The 22,659-nt window shown below is 31.5% G+C and overlaps 1 protein-coding gene across 2 annotated transcripts in view; it reads right to left on the bottom strand.

The window, feature by feature from the left end:
* LOC111709375 (cyclin-dependent kinase 17) overlaps positions 1 to 22,659 on the bottom strand; it is a 49,038-nt gene that overhangs the window by 21,243 nt on the left and 5,136 nt on the right. The window contains exon 1 of one of the 2 annotated variants that reach the window (XM_023483029.1): positions 16,561 to 17,104. The exons of the other annotated variant lie outside the window; for it this stretch is intronic. Within the exon in view, the coding sequence (XP_023338797.1) occupies positions 16,561 to 16,699 (139 nt within the window). The 5' untranslated portion in view covers positions 16,700 to 17,104. Of the gene's footprint in view, positions 1 to 16,560; positions 17,105 to 22,659 lie in introns of those variants that run through there. 2 annotated transcript variants of the gene reach the window in all.

The raw sequence follows: 22,659 nt of genomic DNA, 5'->3' as shown, positions 1-22,659 counted from the left end.
TCAACTTTTATATTTTATAATGTAACTTTAGACAAATATAAATGATGAATATAATATATATTACTAGCCTTTTAGGGCCCTTCGCTCCCATCTTCTATTTCAATTGTGAACATGTTCTCTTTGTGTACATCGTAAAAGAAAACAAAAAAAGTTCGCGGATTTTAACAAAAGACTTGATGAAAATCTGATTTTGATGGGGACAAAAATTCAAAAATTTGATCATTAATAAACCTTCCCTGGGGGCACCTGAGGTCCCACACAAAAATTTGGGCCTGATCGATTCAGCCGTTTAGACATACAGACAGACAGATAAGCTAAATTTATATATAGATATACATATATATTATATACATATATATCAATACCTAGTCAATGCCGTCTTGGATCCAGGCCAATGAACCCTTAATTATAGTGTGTAGAATTATATTAAGGAAAACATAAAAGAGTCCCCATAAACCAGTGCTTAGGATCCGGATAAACATTTCAAATCCCTGGAACTGGATATACGGATCCATGGATCAGGATTGATCTGGGGAAAAAAGAAAAGTCGAACATTAACATCAACAGGCAAGTTTTTTCTTTCTTTTATATATTTCTTACCCAACATTTTTTTTCCTCTAAAAATTATTTTTTCTTCTAATAATTTTAGAATTGTGATTTTCAAGAAAATATATACTCCTGCCTTATTTAATTCAATATGCAATTCTGTGGTCAAATAAAACCACAGGAAATAAGTCTTAATTTAAATATCTTGATCAATAAACAAGTTTTTGCTAATACAAATATAACTTTCAAATATTTAAAATCTTAACAAGTTCAGATCATATACAACTTTGAATAAAAACATTTATAAATAATTCAATGTGGCATTTTTACACTTGAGAAAGAAAAGTTTTCAAATACAAACTTACATTTTTACAATCCCATAAAAATGACAAACATTTGAAAAACAGATTAATATCCTTTCTTTATAAAAGTTTGAAAGATAATCATAAAGATCATCAAACTTTTTAAATGAAACGTACAGCTTGTAGGCATAATTTATATTTATGATAAATCAATTTAAAGAATTACCTATAATTTTCATACGCATAGAAACAAAAACTTTTCCAAAATGATTACGTACTGCAAAAAATACAATTTTGCAGTGTGGAAGAATGATTTATAAAGAAAACGTAGACCCCTGTACTTTTAGTCTGTTGGCAGTTGAATGTCTAGCTTGATAAAAAATATATTTTATCCATTTCATTTAAATATTTCATCATTAGGTTTTTCAGTTGAAGAGATAGCTGAGATTTTGAAATATAAACCTGGACATTTCTCAATTAATGATTTCAATATGAAAATCAAGAGACAGCTGAAAGCGGAAAAAACAGTTCATAAACTATTACGTTGAAAGGAAAATTACTAAACGACTGTAAAAAGATTAGTAGTGTTTAAAAACTATAAAAAGATTACTGAGGCGCCAGTATGTTGTATCTAGGAATTACAAGTTAGTGAAAATACAAATAAAAATATACCTTATCCTTCATGTTTAACAACTGCGTATGTCCTGATAAACTTCCAGTATTTATCAATAAAATATCATTCATTTTAGAGTCATAAATTTTTTTGCCAGTGAATATTTATACATAATTCATTTATAATATATATAAAGGTAAAAACTATAAACAAATTGTGCGTATGATTTACAGTTTGAGACTTTTTACTTTATTATTACCAAGATCAAATTGAAAACGTTAAAGATATGCATTCACACTGTTTCATCAGAAGAGGCATTCTGTACTTTACCTAATTCTCTGAAGAATATTGGGATTCTCTGATGAATATTGGGATTCTCTGATGAATATTGGGATTCTCTGATGAATATTGGGATTCTCTGATGAATATTGGGATTCTCTGATGAATAATAAATATCGGTAGTCTTTGATGAATATCAGGATTTTACGATTAATAATGGGATTCTTTCATGAATATTAGGAGTCTCCAATGAATATCAGGAGTCTCCAATGAATATTGGGATTCTCCTATGGATATTGGGTTTCACCTATGAACATTGGGGGTCTCCAATGAACATTGGGAGACTCTGATGAATATTAGGGGTCTCTGATGAATATTGGGGGTCTCTGATAAATATTGGGGGTCTCTGATGAATATTGGGGGTCTCTGATAAATATTGGGGGTATCTGATGAATATTGGGGGTCTCTGATAAATATTGGGGGTATCTGATAAATATCGGGGTCTCTGATAAATATTGGGGGTCTCTGATGAATATTTGGATATCCCATGACAATATCAATCCAGATATTCTTGCGGTTTTGTAATAATATCCCCCCCTTGAAAATCCTTAAAAACTGGAATATTGTCCTCTAACAATAAAGACCCACATTGGGAAGAACAAAATAACATTGGTTTAAAAAAACATGCGGGCCTACACTTAGTTATAGTTATGGAAAGACCTCACAAACATAACTCTGATTACATACAGGGTTACAAAGGATGAGAGTTCAGAGACGACTGTTTGACTGTCTTTTTCCTTATATTCATGATTTTCTGCAACTGAAAACTTGTTTAAATCTCTGTCTTATTATTTAAAAAATCAATATAAGACTGTATTCAAGACAGGTCATATATCGGTCGTCTTTACAGCCTCATACTTTGTGGGTAACCTTATATCTCTCAAACACATAAACTTTGTTTGTTTACGTTCCTCCTACAATCTGCAGTACGCTACTTTTGTAAACAATGTGACAAGGGTAATGGGTACTCTTCAAATCTTCAAACATGACATTGAACAAGAAGGCAACAAGATAACACCAGGATCTAGGCAATAGCATCAACAGGAGGCGACATTTTAATCTTTCTAACTAAGGTTAAGTTGGGTTTTCCGAAATTCAGTTAGTTCAATACGTAAGTTTGGCTTTCTAACTCGTAAATAGAGAAGGTTTTAACAACTTAACTTCCACTTCCGGCTTAAGTACAGATGAAGACCAGCTACAAAAACACTGAACTTAAATCAGTTAAAGACGCATAAAATTTGCACTCCTTCAACAGAAGATATTGTGGCAACCTTAACAAAATTTTTACTAATTGAAACTTTTAATGAAATTCTAGCTTCTCCTAATCCAATTACAAACTTAGAAAAGAAATTTCCTTGAATTTTTTGATCAAAATTATAATTTTGATATTTTGACCTCTCTTTCTCAAATATATCTCTCTCTCTCTTTCTCCGCAATTTTTATTTCATTTTCATTTTTTCTTCCGTGTTAAATAAAAACATGTTAAATAAATAATTCAGTTTAATTAATATTTGGAATTGGATTGTGTAAACAAATGTGCAAGAAACGCAAAGTTTGTTTGAATTTGATTAAATTCAATTTGATAAATCTCCACTTTTTAAGGAGAGGGGGGGGGAGTCTTATACAAGTCATAAATATTATAATATTAATCGATTGAATTAAAAAACAACCTTTATTCAGAAAATCTATTTTAACAATTTAAATGTAATAACTTGATAGAAATTAACGGTAACGAATCAACTCGCATATTGCACACCAAACATTTATTTACACAGAAAACATAATGAAACAGAAATGATTATTAAGAACACATATATTTGAATATTTGACTCTACACTAATTATTAATTATGAGCTGAACAACTCTGCCTTGTCGGAGATCTTTACATAAATGCCAAAATAAATTCTGGTCAGAAATAAATTAATTTTAAAAAAAATAGACTTAAACCGAAGATTATTTAAACTTACTAATTAAACTTATCAATATTGAATTACTTAAAAATAAAAATTATTAATAAAAATGAATTCTAAAAAAATAAAAAAATAGAGATTTAATGGATCTAATTGGAACAACGATTGCAGAATAAAATGGTGTTCATGATAAAATCTATATATTTTTTGCAGGGTGGCATGACGCGCCCTGAATTTGCCGACAACAATGAATGTGTCCCTGTTAAACCCTCCGACCCTGGACTTGAAATAAGAAACTTTAATTAATTCTAAACACACAATCAACACAATCAACTCTATTAAAGGAAAAGATGAGAGTAAAAAGATAAAACAAAAAGTTGGATCTTTAACGAATTCAAGGAAGCGAAAATGCTGGATAAAAAAGTTTTTAACAAAATAATTCCTAATTGCTGTTTTAGTCTGCCGACGTACTTTCACTTTAAATAGGGACATGTCCATCCCACTACCTAACACCTTGATCCAACCAAAAATAATAAAAAAATATCTTAAATTTATAATAGTGAATAGCGGCCATACGCATCAAAGGCAAAGAAGGACAATGTCAGAATTGAACACTTATCTAGATGAAAAAGAAGGTTTAAAGAGCATGCTAGTGAATCGGACGTGAGGGTCGGTTGAAATTACGGCACTAGTTTAAGGTTTTTAACTAATGCAAAATTACGTAACCGAAAAATAATTAAGTTTGGAGAAAAAGTATCTGAATCTGAAAAGAGTTACAAGGCTCACCCCCNGGGGGGGGGGGGGGGGTAATTTGATGAAAATATGTCAAATAAAAGTTTTAATGTCTAATTGAATGTTAAGTTCCAGCTAATAAGGATTTTTAGAACTGTTGTTTAGAGATATCAAATTACAAGATAAGATTTGATAAAAATTAGATTATCTTAATGCATACAATTTAAGATCACCAAATATTATTTTTTCCCCTAAATTCAATCTTATTTTTATCTTTCCTTCTCCAATCTCAAGCTTTTAAATATCCCTCTTTTCATATATATAAGTTTAACCCAATATACTGTAAATATATTTTCCAAATTCTACCCCTCTCAATCATCAATCATATTATGACATGTATTATTATATTTTGAGAAAGATTCAATCAAACTCTTATGTAGTAAACATTATTCAGTAAGTGTAGAGTGTAGAGTGTAGTGTGTAGAGTGTAGTGTGTAGAGTGTAGAGTGTTGAGTGTAGAGTGTAGAGTGTAGAGAGTAGAGTGTAGAGAGTAAGTATGATTATTAAAATATATAAAATCACAAATAAAGGATTAAATTTCGACTTCGTTATCTCATCTAAGTATTCTAAATAGTTCCCAGTTAGGCCTTGGAAACGGATCCTAAGTAAAATGAGCGAATTAACTTGGAAAGATAATGAATACAGTGAGATAATAACTGGAATAAAGAATATATAAGTCAAGGTTATAATTATTTCAAAAAAAGAACTATTAGCAAGTTACACTTGTGATTTTAAGAAACATACAACTCCAAAAATAAAAAGTAATACGTTAAATATGCAATAGACAGCTTTTACTGATTTTCATTTACACAGGTCGGTCTGGGAGTGTAGACATAAGTTTGAAGGACTCACTATATAGTAAGAGGCACATTGTAAATAAACCATCTTGACGTGAGCGTGTCATTTCAAAAAGTTTTCTTACATCGAACATTATTTTCTATATTTCTATAAATATTTTTTTATAAATAGAAAGTTAGACTAACGTGAAAATGTTTTAGATTGTTGGTTTTTAGTTATTCTAAAAGCTTTTGAGAGTGCATGGAAAACATTTTTTATTGAACTAAAAATATGCTTAAAAGTTTGAATGTGAGCTAAGGAGTATGGAATATAAAGGAGATAGAATCGAACCGGCCCACCCTTCCATATGATTATACATGCTTTGCACACGCTACTTCATTTCAATAAGAAATATTTGTCTGGTATGATATGTTTGATATGTGAGATGAGATCTGCAAGAAGCCCCATCTTGGGCAACCCAGGCCGTCTAAAGGAATATCCGACCCGTACTGGTCAGATTAACCGCGTACATGTATTCAGAATAAGTTATTGTATACATTAAACAGTGAAAAATAAATTTTTTGCGATGCAAGAATATTAGCAATATAAGCATATTTTTTTATAATAAAAAATTGGTTTCTATCTCCCTTTTATTCAATACTCCTGGATGTTTCTATCTCCCTTTTATTCAATACTCCTTAATGTTTCTATCTCCCTTTTATTCACTACTCCTTGATGTTTCTATCTCCCTTTTGTTCAATACTCCTTGATGTTTCTATCTCCCTTATATTCAATACTCCTTGATGTTTCTATCTCCCTTTTATTCACTACTCCTTGATGTTTCTATCTCCCTTTTGTTCAATACTCCTTGATGTTTCTATCTCCCTTTTATTCAATACTCCTTGATGTTTCTATCGCCCTTTTATTCACTACTCCTTGATGTTTCTATCTCCCTTATATTCAATACTCCTTGATGTTTCTATCTCCCTTATATTCAATACTCCTTAATGTTTCTATCTCCCTTATATTCAATACTCCTTGATGTTTCTATCTCCCTTTTATTCAATACTCCTTGATGTTTCTATCTTCCTTATATTCAATACTCCTTGATGTTTCTATCTCCCTGATATTCAATACTCCTTGATGTGAGCCGATTCTAACAGAGTTTTCGTGAGTCGCAATTCCTACCTAAATATTTTTTAGTTCAATTGCAATGGACCAAGTGCATTGCAAATTGCCGAAAATCTATTAGAATCGGCTCAAATTCAAAAAAGTTGCTATAGACTAATCTAAAAAGTTTTTAGAACAATAAAAAAGTTTTGCGAACAATCTTAAAGGTTTTAAGAATAACTAAAAAGTTAATAGAACTATCTAAAACAATTTTAACTTTCTATCTATAAGAAAAAATCTCCAAGATTTATAGAAATATCAAAGAAAAGTTAGATGTCAGAAAACTTTTTTATTTGACACGCTTACGTCAAAATGTTTTTCTTACAGTGCATTTTCGATTCACAACAGTACACTTTGTATGATGAAGGAGGCAAAATATTTGTTTTACTCTCCACTGTATGAGTAAAAGTGTATTTTTGCTTCACAGACAGTGGATGTGTAGGATGGATCAAAAACGTTGGCGGGTTGAACGATGACTTTTGGCTTATGAAAATTTGAACATACTTTGAACACAGCAACCTAGAGGTCAAAATTTAGTCTCTACATTTTTAAACAAGGGGCTGAACAAGATTTGGAGGTAAATTTGAGAAAAAATTTTGAACTTTAGCGATATCACTGCCATAAAATTTCATGGTCCAAAAACATGTTGAGGGTCGTCTGGTTTCTGCAAAAGATAACTTCACCAAACTCAGAGGACTAGAAAATTATGTGTAATGTTTCAATATGTTCCAGTTCCAAATTTCAAACCTTAGAAAGTGTGTCTGGAGCATAATCTTTTATGGCCTCACAGACCTACATATAGTCCGTCATGAAAACAGTTTTGACCAAGAATATTACTGTACTAACATCCTGGAGACAAATGTTTAAAAATATAGAAAAAAAAGTGCATTCAGAGGTTCAAAATTTAACCTTGAACCTGTTCTAGTTGATCTTTCAGCAGGACGGAGTTCTCAGAACGCGGAGGCTGCTGAAAGATAAAAAACACTTCTGGTATAAGAAAAGCCAACAGCCTTGACCAGCTTCTAGTCTAAAATATGTGGGATACTTTTGGTAAAAAGTTTGAGGACGACAAACCTCGACTATCCTAAATCAAGTTTCTGAAAAGAAATCTCATAACAACATGTTAGAGGATCCTCATGAAGACCTAGAACAACTTGACCCACTTCATGTCCAGTCGGATAAAGGACACTTCCATGTTCTTCTAATAAAAAAATAATTTTCTGGCACTGGACAGCTTTTAGTTAAACATCTTTCAAGATAAACAAAAATCTTCCACAATATTGATTAGAGTAACTTTACATTTCAATCAAATCAAAAGAAACATTTTCTTAGATTTTCTAGATTTAACTTGTATTTGCAAAATGGAATTTCATAAAAACAATTTTTTTCTTTTGCTTTTTTATGCGGAATTTTTTCTAGTCATATTTTCTAATGATGAGAAAAAAAGTATCAAATTACTTTAAGTACATTCACGTTGGAATTATTTATGGAAAAAAGTAACGAAAAACATAATTAATAAAAAGCAATAACAAATAACCTTCATCGGAAATTATATTGATAAATTATAGCTTCTAAATATAAATCTAGATAACTATTTTTCATTTATATATATCTATAAAATGGTACCAGGACAAACGTCGGACGGTACAAACTTCGGACAGTACAAACGTCGGACCAGGACAAACGTCGGACTAGTACAAAATATCGGACTGGTACAAACATCGGACAGTACAAACGTCGGACTAAAAAAACAATTGTTTAAATTTTAAGATTTTCTTTTAAAGGTTATATTTCCTTTTATCCACTGGTTAATACAAATCTACCAAAAATTACGGAGTTTTTGTCACTAACTCAAATATTCTCATCCCTAAATCTTTGCAACCTGGTAATGGTATTAACCTTTGATACTTTCAAACTCAAACTGTTTCATCTTATAGATTTTTGGTCTGGTGTTTAATTCAAGACTTTATTCAGTTGATTTTTATCACAATATGTGATTAATTTTTAGTTTATTTCTTACAGCAATGGTCTTTTTTTCAAACTCAACCAAAGTCCGACGTTATTCATTATAAATCTACCTGTCTGACGTTTGTACTGGTCCGACGTTTGTACTAGTCCGACGTTTGTACTAGTCCGAGGTTTGTCTCAGTCCGACGTTAGTACTGGTTCCATTTATAAAATAGTTCTTTTATATTTACAATGTGCGTAGGCTGCAACTTTTAACCATGAAATTTCTTCTTGACGTCATGTATCGAGGATCTGTTAAATAGAACCAACCAACCTCTTTCTAAAAAATCTTTCCAAGGAATTCATTTAATTTTGGTTGATCACGTGGAAACCGCCATTTTCTATTCGAAAGAACTCAGCTAATCACCAAGCTTTTTCTCTGCTGTGTCCTTCAATATTTGCGCATTTTTTTAAATTAGAGATTAATTTCAGATCTTTATAATGAAAAAAGTGAAAAAATATTTCAGAAAAAATCGTGAATCACGATGAAACCTTTTTATCTTAATAATTGAAAGCATGTCAAAAAATAATCTATAAAAAAGTATTTGGTCCCCCCCGGATACGCTTTTATTATACCGTTACACCCGGAAAAATAGGCTACTGGAACACACAAGTGTTCTCATTATAATGATTTTTTAATTAAACAATTAAGCATATATTTTTAATAAGCTGTTCGAGACCCCCCCCCCCCCCCATCCTGTAAACGTATGCATACCCCACCTTGTTATTAGTAGAAAAATTCGAAGTATGTTCCTATAGGTCACAATAAATAGGATATAAAAGCATTAAAACAAGTGTCTTAATTTACATACAATTTGAATACATCCCGTTGTTTTTAAACAGTCATGCCAATTTTCGTAAAATGTGATCACCAAAAAAAGAGAAAAAATCTACTAAGACCATAAAAAATTAAAACACTGTAAAAAAAGGAAACCCTGTGCTCATTAAAAACAAAAAACTGAAACCCAGAAAGTCCTAAAAACCTTAACCCTGCAATTTCTGTAAAAAAAACTGCCCTGGAGTCCAATAAAGTGTAACCGACTGAAACCCTGTAGCTAAAACTGAAATATGATCTCTCTCTCGAAGAAACCCTAAATTGACATCCCTACTCCCCATTCTTCCTTCAACCCCTCCCCCCTTACTCCGTCAACACACACATGTGTTACGGTATGAACATTGAAAAATTAAAATGGGGAATTTTGTAATTTTACTCAAAATTAAGTTTACTGCAAATCCATTTTCCTTTTAAAAATATGATGCTTTTTTTAGTGATTTGTTTTACCAGAATATTTTTTTTGTCTTGTTAGTTTGTTGTGTTTTTCTTTTCTACCATTTTTGCTTGCTGGTTTTTTTGAGTTCTGTTTTTTGTACGGTGTTTATTTTGATCCGTTCTTTGAGCTGTGTTCTTTTGTAGTTTTTTTTGTGTTTGGTTATTTTATGATTTGTTATTTGGAAGTGTGTTCTTTTGTGGGTTGTTCTAATGTGTTCTTTTGTATTGTGTTCTCTTTTGTTGTGTTCTTTTATATTGTGTTTTTGTGTTGTGTTCTTTTGTGTTGTGTTCTTTTGTATTGTGTTTATCATATTGTATTCTCTTGTATTGTGTTTTTGTGTTCTTTTGTGTTGTGTTCTTGAATTCTAGAATTCTTGAGTTCTGGTTTTCTTGTATTCTTGAGTGCTTTGAGATATTGTATGCTTTGTTAGTTTGTAATTATATCTGTTTAACACATTACAACCTCACTACTTAGTGCTCTTATACTTACATATAATTATATAATAAACTAGCTGAAGGGCCCGGGATTGCCCGTGGAAAAAAAATTCAAATAAAAAAATTGTTGGGAAAAAAAATCTAATTATTTTTAGCCTATACACCCCCGGCTACCCATGAGTGTCCACAAAAAAAATCAAACCAATCGGCCCAGCCGTTTGGCCTGCTTTACGCAACATATATATATAAACGAATGTCTTGTTTTATTATATAGATTTAAATATTAATATATAATATATCAGAAAAAATGACGAAAAAAATATTTATCTTGCATAACACATGCATTATAAAAACATAGTAGGGGAAAAGAAAAGGTCCAGAAGATATATCGAAAATAAAAACAGATATAGGAAAGAGATATAGAAAAGCAATGTGGAAAAGAAATATAGAAAAGAGATATGGAAAAGAGATATAGAAAAGAGATATAGAAAAGAGATATAGAAAAGGAGATATGAAAAGAGATACGAAAAAGAGATATGGAAAAGAAATATGGAAAAGAGATGTAGAAAAAAGATATGGAAAAGAGATATGGAAAAGAGATACGGAAAAGCGATATGGAAAAGAGATATATCTACTATCTACAATCTACTATCTACTACTAATAATAATAATAAGAAAGAAACAAACGTTACATAAATTACCAAGGCAAAGCAAGAAAGACTAACGTTGTAAAGAACAAGAACAGAATAGGAGAGATAAAGTAGAGGACAAGATGGTCTAGCCCCAAAGTTGAGTCAGATAATTTAAAAGTTGTGAATCCCTTAAAAATATGTCAATGTTGACAGAAGCCATATGTTTTCAAGTTAAAGGTAGATGAGGATGGGGGAGGGGTAGTAAGCACCCCCCCCCCCTCCTCTTCTTCTCTCCATTTCAATGAAATGTCATAAAGAATATCAAGGTGTATATTGTGCACCCCCCCCTGCAAACTTCTGTTAAAAAAATATTAGAGAACTATAGATAAATATGAAAAATGAATTACGGAAATGTTCGATTTGTTACTTTTCCGACCTAAAACTATATTTTTTTCATTTTCGTCTAAATCTAATTCTATTTTCTTACTTTTTCTAAGATTTTCTTTCATTTTCCACATCTTGCTTTGATAGTGAATAACAGTATTAAAAACAAATTAAACAAAATATAAACCTTTAATCTTGAATCTGAAATATAAACCTTTAATCTTGAATCTGAAATATAAACCTTTAATCTTGAATCTGAAATATAAACCTTTTATCTTGAATCTGAAATATAAACCTATAATCTTGAATCTGAAATATAAACTGAAGCTGAAATATAAACCTTTAATCTTGAATCTGAAATATAGACCTTTAATCTTGAATCTGAAATATAAACTGAAGCTGAAATATAAACCTTTAATCTTGAATCTGAAATATAGACCTTTAATCTTGAATCTGAAATATAGACCTTTAATCTTGAATCTGTAATATAAACCTTTTATCTTGAATCTGAAATATAAACCTTTAATCTTGAATCTGAAATATAAACCTTTTATCTTGAATCTGAAATATAGACATTTAATCTTGAATCTGAAATATAAACCTTTAATCTTGAATCTGAAATATAAACCTTTAACCTTGAATCTGTAATATAAACCTTTCCTAGATACTGTTACAGGAATATACAAATTTACTTATATTCATCATTTATATTTGTGTAAAGCAAAATTACATTAAACAATATAAAAGTTTACAATTAATACTAATACTCTTTTCTCTCGATATCACATTTTATGATTGACAGCATTTTGCCAAAAACAGGTGCAATACAAGACTTTTAGCATGAGTATAGTTTAGTTTTTCAGAGATGGTTTTTAGAAATGGAGTTTCTTGGTCCCATTCTAGTGTTTTTCGTTTTCTAAAAATGTGGTATGACAGCACTGCAAGGCTTGATAGATTTTCGCACATTGCTTTGAAACTAACACTGGGTTTGCAGAACTTGTTAAAGGAATATTTATATTTCCTGGATACTGTTACAGGAATATATATATATCTATTTCCCGGATACTGTTACAGGAATATATATATATATTTCCCGGATACTGTTACAGGAATATATTTATATATTTCCTGGATACTGTTACAGGAATACATATATATATTTCCTGCATACTGTTACAGGAATATATCTATATATTTCCTGTAAGCTATCTTAGAAAATATTGAAATGAAAAAATAAGGTCAAAAAAGAAGACAAATTATTAAAATAAAGATTGAGTGTTGAAAAAGAAAAGAGTTTAGTGCTAAGATACATACATGTAAGATGTGATTAATACAAATTATCTTTTATGTCTCCTAGAACGTGATTAAATATAGATTAGGTAACCAATCTAAACTAATCAAATCAAATATTATATTAAACACAGGGCTAATTGAATATAAAGGATTACAAAACTAGAAACTTCTGACAAATACCATTTCTTCAATTTGAAATTATTTTTTATTTTTCATAATACTCTCAATAGGTATAAACATTGTACACAGCTTGCTCTATATAAACAGACATTGTTTTGACAAGGCCCAGACTATATTTGGGGGAATTCGGAGGAGAGAGAAAAATAAAAATAAGGAAAAAAATATCAAATGTAAGTCATGACTAACCATTTTCTTCAAAGGTGATCATCACCCCCCCCCCCTCTCTAGCTCAGAAAACTTGAATTTGCAAACAAATGAAGCCCAATATTGCATCATGAGCAATTTTCCGCATTTTTTGTCTTTTTTTTGTGAAGTTTCAAGCATTGATTTCTTGCGCGTTTTCCAACAGTAAATTGAATAATTGCCGACTCACGAATTGTTTAATCTAGAATTCTTTGAATTAACGCAAACCTTTCAGCTCTTCCCACCCACATTTATTATTTAGAAGAAGTTGATTTCAAATTTATAAATGGCGGAGAATATTTGGAACTATGGAGTTTTAACTGCATTTATCTAGAAACTGGAAGTTTACGTCATTATTCTGAAGTGAAAGACTTGAGAAAAGATGTTTAAAGAATTCCTTATCTCGTTTATATTTCTTAATTTTTTATAATCCGTTTTAAATTTTCACATATTTCGGCACAAAATTGGTGAATTTCGGAAAATTTACAGATTTTTTAGAATAGTTAAAGAATGACTTTACGTGTTATTTTGCTCTGAATTTTTTGGATGTACAACCTTAAAGTTTAAATCGGTTTAAAGAGGTTTAAAGAGGTTTAAAGAGGTTTAAAGAGGTTTAAAGAGGTTTAAAGAGGTTTAAAGAGGTTTAAAGAGGTTTAAAGAGGTTTAAAGAGGATTAAAGAGGTTTAGAGAGGTTTTAAGAGGTTTAAAGAGGTTTAAAGAGGTTTAAAGAGGTTTAAAGAGGTTTAAAGAGGTTTAAAGAGGTTTAAAGAGGTTTAAAGAGGTTTAAAGAGGTTTAAAGAGGTTTAAAGAGGTAAATTAGATGTTAATTCTAAAATTTCTAAAAACTGAGACCAATGAATTTTTCAAAGAGATGTTAGCAATGCAAAATTATTACAAATTGTTATTTTTATATTTAAAGTAGTTTGTTCAGTTGTCCTGTATTAAATGCCCTAAATACACGTTAGCTATCAATATCAATACAAACATAAGCTCATAAACTATCAATGTCAATACAGACCCAAGCTCATAAACTATCAATATCAATACGGACACAAGCTCATAAACTATCAATGTCTAACCGGAGACGATATCGTCAAACTCGTTAAATGAAATTACTCTCTGTATTTGTGGTTTCTATGTTACCGATTTGCCTCTAATTTAGATTGGAGAACTTGGGAAACTACGGGTTAACGGCGGAAGTTACTATAAGTAAACTGGATAGCGCTAGGTTCCAAAGCTAGTACAATATAGAAGCGCAAACAAATATAAAAATCATGATATGGCATGGGCAAAAATAAATTAGAATATATGCAAGTAGATTAAAGTGCTAGGATCAATGACTAAAATCGTGCCGGGCCTAGATTGGTTTGGACCGAAAATAGGCCTTAATTTGCAGGCAGGCAGTGAAAATACAGGCGTACATGCCTAGATTGGTTATGAGTGATACCTTAGCCAAGAAAATAAACTCAAAGGAATCAGCTAAAACTTGGAATAAAGCAGGATGTTAGGTCTGAAAAAGGTCTAGTTATATAAATACTTCCTTATCAAACTAATTTTCTTGGTCTATAGCTATGTAGGGATAGGCCTACGGCAATATGTATCAGACCTGATTAGGTGTTAATATGTTATTTATAACAAGGGTGTGGGGCCAGGGGGTAAACAAAATAAACGAGGGGGGGGGGGGACCATATTTCTATCAATTATTTTTCAAGTTGTAAAAATTTATAATTATTTAAATACTGATGAACTTGTACCTTTTTGCGCCATTGGATCTTTTTAGCTAGCTTAAACATTAGATCTTTTTAGCGAGCTAGAGCATTAGATCTTTTTAGCTAGCTTAAACATTAGATCTTTTTAGCGAGCTAGAGCATTAGATCTTTTTAGCTAGCTTAAACATTAGATCCTTTTAGCGAGCTAGAACATTAGATCTTTTTAGCGAGCTTAAACATTAGATTTTTTTTAGCGAACTTGAACATTAGATCTTTTTAGCGAGCTTGAACATTAGATCTTTTTAGGAGCTTGAACATTAGATCTTTTTAGCGAGCTAGAACATTAGATCTTTTTAGAGCTTGAACATTAGATCTTTTTAGCGAGCTTGAACATTAGATCTTTTTAGCGAGCTAGAACATTAGATCTTTTTAGCTAGCTTGAACATTAGATCTTTTTAGCGAGCTAGAACATTAGATCTTTTTAGCGAGCTAGAACATTAGATCTTTTTAGCGAGCTAGAACATTAGATCATTTTAGCGAGCTTGAACATTAGATCATTTTAGCGAGCTTGAACATTTTTTACAGTTCGCTGCGACCTTTTAAAGGTATTTCAATGTTTAAAGGGGTAAGAAAGAGGTCCTTGTTCAATGTTTATATTAAAAAGATACAATTTACTTTTACACTTTAGTCCTGAATACGTTCATTGAGAGAATTTAAGCAGTAAATATTCGTCGTAAAATCTTATTTTTATTGGTTTTGTTTTATTCAAAATTTGAGACAACAATAAAGTTTAAGTTGATTTTTTTTCAGAGTAACATACATTATGTTTAAATTTGACGGATTTAGTTTAATTAGTTAATATTGTTTGTTTTCAGTTTAGAATTTATTATAATATAAACAAGTTAAACAAATAAAGCATAAAACCTAGACCTTCAAGGATAGCTTTGAAAATAGAAAATATTTGAGTGTTAACAGATATAAACATTTTCAGCCCCCCTCCACCGTAATAGAAATACAATATGGACACAAGCTCATAAACTATCAATGTCAATACGGACACAAGCTCATAAACTATCAATGTCAATACGGACACAAGCTCATAAACTATCAATGTCTAACCGGAGACGATATCGTCAAACTCGTTAAATGAAATTACTCTCTGTATTTGTGGTTTCTATGTTACCGATTTGCCTCTAATTTAGATTGGAGAACTTGGGAAACTACGGGTTAACGGCGGAAGTTACTATAAGTAAACTGGATAGCGCTAGGTTCCAAAGCTAGTACAATATAGAAGCGCAAACAAATATAAAAATCATGATATGGCATGGGCAAAAATAAATTAGAATATATGCAAGTAGATTAAAGTGCTAGGATCAATGACTAAAATCGTGCCGGGCCTAGATTGGTTTGGACCGAAAATAGGCCTTAATTTGCAGGCAGGCAGTGAAAATACAGGCGTACATGCCTAGATTGGTTATGAGTGATACCTTAGCCAAGAAAATAAACTCAAAGGAATCAGCTAAAACTTGGAATAAAGCAGGATGTTAGGTCTGAAAAAGGTCTAGTTATATAAATACTTCCTTATCAAACTAATTTTCTTGGTCTATAGCTATGTAGGGATAGGCCTACGGCAATATGTATCAGACCTGATTAGGTGTTAATATGTTATTTATAACAAGGGTGTGGGGCCAGGGGGTAAACAAAATAAACGAGGGGTCATGGATCTTACAGAAAATGTCTTAACTTAACCTAACCCGTGACCCAGCGCTCGGCTCCTTAGCCTGTCATAGCCGCAGCGCTCGGCCCGAAAAGTGTTTTAACCTAACCTTTACCTAAATAATCCTAAATAAATACTAATTTGGTCATGTTCAAAATTGATAGGATACAACAGCTAATATGTAGAGTAAAAAAATTGCAATTTATAATTATAAGATTTTATAAATTGCTTAATTCAAATTCTACATTGAATTGGGGCCCATGTAAACTAAAAATGTACAAATATTAATACTAGTACATACCTAATGTAATGGATTTTGAGCATTTCATGGAAATTTTTCTTGCCCGCCGATCAAACCAAGTTCCAAGCCGCTGCCCGCCGCTGGCGAGGCTTGAAAAGGTATTCGATTTCTGCATCGTTTTTATTTCAATGCTCGTCATGGTTCGAGCTGTTTTTAAATCAAACGAGTCTAACTTAAACTTGGCGCATTTCTGTTTCACATAATTAAGCTTATAAGCTATAAAATGCACGAATCACAAATTCTCACGGTTTGGCGTCACAAAAACATGTTTGTGTTGTTGTTACGACGATGGTATGAGCTGCAGAACTAAAACTGAACGGTTTGTTGGCTCACACAGCTGAGCGGTATATAGCTCACACTAGAGCTCAGTCTCACTAGATGACTAGATTCTGTTCTGTGTATGTATTCTCTTATCTAAGCTGTGACTCACACACGGCACTTTACACACGCACACAACACAGAGTACTTCCAACACAGGATTAGGGCAGTGTTGTGTATATCTCTGTATTTTACTCTCAACTGTAGACTAAACTAAAGTCCTCCTTTCTCTATAGCTTTCTTCCGATGGTATAATATGACGTTGGAGCCGGGGGGCCTCCAAATATAGAAAAGGGGGTGACGCAAAATGTACGCCCCCGCGTTCGAAGGAATCCCTGTCAGCCCCCATCATTGACAAATCTTAAACAGGTTTTACGCGAGGTTGGGTTTGTGCGTACAGGGGCGCATTTCATGGCTTTACACACAGGGGTACCGGGAGGGGGAGAGGGTATATAAAAATCATAAAAGTTCAAGATTATATATCTATTAACCAAATATATGAAATAATCAAAATACATGTTCACAATTCTTATTCTATTTTTCTTAAATTATTTTTGTTTAAAAATCTGCACGATGATACTACAACTTATGTTTGAAAAATATAACATAATTTTAATAAAATGAATTCGAACCATCTGATTTTTATAGATTTTCAGTTTTATGTTTAACAGGTGTGAATACAGATAGATTTAATCAAGTTTTTCAAGTATTACTAAGTATTTGCTCAAAAAGTTTTAACCCTAACCACTAACCAGGCTTGGGTAGCACCCCCTGTTTTTTTGTTTTCTGTTGCATTTTTGACACTTAAGCTATAAAACTTTTTTCAATTTGTTAGAAACAGTTAAAATGACTTTTTTTGATTACTTAATGTAATATATCGTTCAATCGTTTAGTATCCCCTATTTCAATAGCCTTCCCCCCACACAAACACATTTCGGACCTCCGTTATTATATCTTAATTTCTTTGTTAAACACTAATTATAAAATGTCGAGGATTTTCATCACTTGGAAAAGGTCTGATTAAAAATCCTATCTCTAGATAAAAGCACAAACATATTTGTTTAGGTTATGTAACATATTTGTTTAGGTTATGTAACATCTAACGTGTAAATACATAATCATAAAATCTGATGGGATATCGTTGATTTTAAACTTGATCTCGATATCCAATGTTGATGCTTTTAATTTAAAGATTTATATTATTATAAATGCTTCATTTCAGTTATCCTTGCAGGCTATTACTACTATTACCCTGGGATATCGAAGAGGAAACAAATTAATTTAGTACTCATATATTTGTGTAAGTGTATATATAGGAGGTCCCGAGTTATCATATATTTGTGTAAGTGTATATATAGGAGGTCCCGAGTTATCATATATTTGAGTAAGTGTATAGAGGTCCAGAGTTATCATATATTTGAGTAAGTGTATAGAGCTGTCCAGAGTTATCATATATTTGAGTAAGTGTATATTTAGGAGGTCCAGAGTTATCATATATTTGAGTAAGTGTATATTTAGGAGGTCCAGAGTTATCATGTATTTGTGTAAGTGTATATATAGGAGGTCCAGAGTTATCATATATTTGAGTAAGTGTATAGAGGTCTAGAGTTATCATATATTTGAGTAAGTGTATAGAGCTGTCCAGAGTTATCATATATTTGAGTAAGTGTATATATAGAAGGTCCAGAGTTATCATATATTTGTGTAAGTGTATATATAGGAGGTCCAGAGTTATCATATATTTGTGTAAGTGTATCTATAGGAGGTCCAGAGTTATCATATATTTGAGTAAGTGTATAGAGTTCCAGAGTTATCATATATTTGAGTAAGTGTATAGAGGTCCAGAGTTATCATATATTTGAGTAAGTGTATAGAGGGACAGAGGTCCAGAGTTATCATAATAATATTTATTTCAACAAAACGAAGAAGAAAAAAAATGGTTTTCCCATTTTAGGTTCTCTAATCTCCAGATGAATAATTGAATTAGGAATTTACATTTATTTTCATTAACATGGGTTTTATTTAGAAACATGCATCATGACAGTTACATTTTTATTGAACCCTGGTAACTTAACAATTCCCCAAACATTGCCGTGTTGAAGGGACTATATTAAAGGGACTATATTAAAGGGACTGTATGAAAGCGACTATATTAAAGGGACTATATTAAAGGGACAATATTAAAGGGACTGTATTAAAGGGACTATATTAAAGGGACTGTATTAAAGGGACTGTATTAAAGGGACTATATTAAAGGGACTGTATTAAAGGGACTGTATTAAAGGGTCTATATTAAAGGGACTATATTAAAGGGACTATATTAAAGGGACTATATTAAAGGGACAATATTAAAGGGACTGTATTAAAGGAACTATATTAAAGGGACTATATTAAAGGGAATGTATTAAAGGGACTGTATTAAAGGGACTATATCAAAGGGACTGTATTAAAGGGACTATATTAAAGGTACTATATTAAAGGGACAATATTAAAGGGACTGTATTAAAGGGACTATATTAAAGGGACTATATTAAAGGGACTGTATTAAAGGGACTATATTAAAGGGACTTTATTAAAGGGACTGTATTAAAGGGACTGTATTAAAGGGTCAATATTAAAGGGACTATATTAAAGGGACTATATTAAAGGGACAATATTAAAGGGACTGTATTAAAGGGACAATATTAAAGGGACAATATTAAAGGGAATGTATTAAAGGGACTGTATTAAAGGGACTATATTAAAGGGACTGTATTAAGGGGACNATCTTCATCTTCATAGACCTTCTTCAACCACAGTTATACTTTCCTTTCCCTTTCTTCATTCTTATCTTCATCTTCATAGACCTTCTTCAACCACAGTTATACTTTCCTTTCCCTTTCTTCATTCTTATCTTCATCTTCATAGACCTTCTTCAACCACAGTTATACTTTCCTTTCCCTTTCTTCATTCTTATCTTCATCTTCATAGACCTTCTTCAACCACAGTTATACTTTCCTTTCCCTTTCTTCATTCTTATCTTCATCTTCATAGACCTTCTTCAACCACAGTTATACTTTCCTTTCCCTTTCTTCATTCTTATCTTCATCTTCATAGACCTTCTTCAACCACAGTTATACTTTCCTTTCCCTTTCTTCATTCTTATCTTCATCTTCATAGACCTTCTTCAACCACAGTTATACTTTCCTTTCCCTTTCTTCATTCTTATCTTCATCTTCATAGACCTTCTTCAACCACAGTTATACTTTCCTTTCCCTTTCTTCATTCTTATCTTCATCTTCATAGACCTTCTTCAACCACAGTTATACTTTCCTTTCCCTTTCTTCATTCTTATCTTCATCTTCATAGACCTTCTTCAACCACAGTTATACTTTCCTTTCCCTTTCTTCATTCTTATCTTCATCTTCATAGACCTTCTTCAACCACAGTTATACTTTCCTTTCCCTTTCTTCATTCTTATCTTCATCTTCATAGACCTTCTTCAACCACAGTTATACTTTCCTTTCCCTTTCTTCATTCTTATCTTCATCTTCATAGACCTTCTTCAACCACAGTTATACTTTCCTTTCCCTTTCTTCATTCTTATCTTCATCTTCATAGACCTTCTTCAACCACAGTTATACTTTCCTTTCCCTTTCTTCATTCTTATCTTCATCTTCATAGACCTTCTTCAACCACAGTTATACTTTCCTTTCCCTTTCTTCATTCTTATCTTCATCTTCATAGACCTTCTTCAACCACAGTTATACTTTCCTTTCCCTTTCTTCATTCTTATCTTCATCTTCATAGACCTTCTTCAACCACAGTTATACTTTCCTTTCCCTTTCTTCATTCTTATCTTTATCTTCATTGCCCCTTCTTCAACTCATGCTTAGCTACAACTCCTGCCGGAAATATTATATTTTTACATATTTTCTTATCCGTTTTTTGATTCCAAAAAATACATAAAGATAAAAGATTTCTTTATATGAATATCCATACAAGGACAAGCAAAATAGTTTAATAAAATTACGACCAATTGCTTTACATACAAAAATATCATCTGGTAAAAAAAAGATATCTGCAAAATAAAATATATTTTCAATGTTATTCAATGAAAAAAGAACTAATTAAGAACTTAATGAGAATAAATAAAATATGAAAGGAAATCTTAGATGTAGTATCTGTGGAAGCCGTACAGCACATCTAAGGCTAGAATAATTTTGATGACTTTTAAACATTTTAATGTTCATTGTTATTTCAAATTCCTTGTGTTACAAGTTAAATGGTCTGCGCTGAAAACTTTAGAATGAATATCCTTAATCCCGAACCCTTAATCTGAGTATCCAATGTACGCACTTATGATTTTCTTCTTAATCCTCTCTTTTGGATAATGTATAAATGTCGCGTTTGATAACAATTTTAGATAAGATGCTATATCGATTGGACTATACCGAATGAACTATTTAAGTCAGCTGTTCACAAGCCGGCTTTAAGAGCATTTTAACCAATATAAATTAAATCATGTTTATATGAACTTAACAAAAAAACACTTTAACATTTGTGAACTTTAGTAAATTTGAACGTTAGTTTCTATAAACATTAACCTATAACTTACATGTGTTTAATCAATCATTAGTTCAATTGATACAGAAATGCACAAAAATTAAAAACCGGTTTTTCAAAAGTTAAAGAGCTTATTAAACATGCCACGCTGATTGGTTGAATTTTAAACTTCTTTCTTGGATATCGAATGTGTATTGACCTAATCTCGGGTTTTGTAAAACCAGGATATCAAGCATTGATCTCCATATCCACCATTCTAAAGTTTTCAGCTCTGTTGGTATAATTTCAAGTAACCCTCCAATTAATGATAGCATGTCCATAATTTTTCAGAAATAAAAACCAATATTGAATAGTATTTGATTCAGGTATCTAGCTCTATAAATGGAGGATCAGTTGAAGTTACGTATTTTTGATAATTAAGGATGTACTTTTAATTTCCGTTTATTTTCAGTAAAGAATAGTTATTATTAATTGATTGCAAAGCTTTATTTATTACTTAAATACGCCCCCCGCTCTCTGTTCAACCTATTCCTACCTAACCTTTTAAGTCAACTTAACCCACAGTTTTTTCCATACCCACATTTGGGCAACTTCTTATGACAATAGCTTCTTATTAGCCATACAAAACATGGGACAAAACATGGTTTAGACACTTACTTTGAATTTGGTTGAATGCGCAAAAAGGTTTAAAACTCTTGGTATTTACACCAATGATTCACATGGTTAGTTAGTTTAGGTAGAGTACAAAATAAAACGGTATAAAAAATTTAAGCAAATGGTACTTAAAATATTATATTTCCACTCCCCCCCCCTTTCTCTATTTATTTATTCCACCACTGCAAGGATTGTAAGCAGATATGTGGGCTAAGAAGGTATAAGAAAGAGCTTATTGGGATGGGGTGGGGTGGGAGAGGGAGATATGNCCAGGTACGAGAATATAAAAATTTGATGAAGGAGGCACGAGAATAATAATTTGATAAAGGAGGTACGAGAATGATAATTTGATGAAGTAACTATGAGAATATAATAATTTGATGAAGTAGGGACGAGAATAATAATTTGATGAAGTAGGTACGAGAATAATAATTTGATAAAGGAGGTACGAGAATAATAATTTGATGAAGTAACTATGAGAATATAATAATTTGATGAAGTAGGGACGAGAATAATAATTTGATGAAGTAGGTACGAGAATATAATAAGTTGATGAAGTACGGACGAGAATAGATTAATTTG

This window comes from Eurytemora carolleeae, unplaced genomic scaffold (genome assembly GCF_000591075.1).
Source record: "Eurytemora carolleeae unplaced genomic scaffold, Eaff_2.0 scaffold948, whole genome shotgun sequence".
NCBI lineage: Eukaryota > Metazoa > Arthropoda > Copepoda > Calanoida > Temoridae > Eurytemora > Eurytemora carolleeae.
Note: the sequence above shows the minus strand (reverse complement) of the source record. Positions and strands in the feature narration are given on the sequence as shown.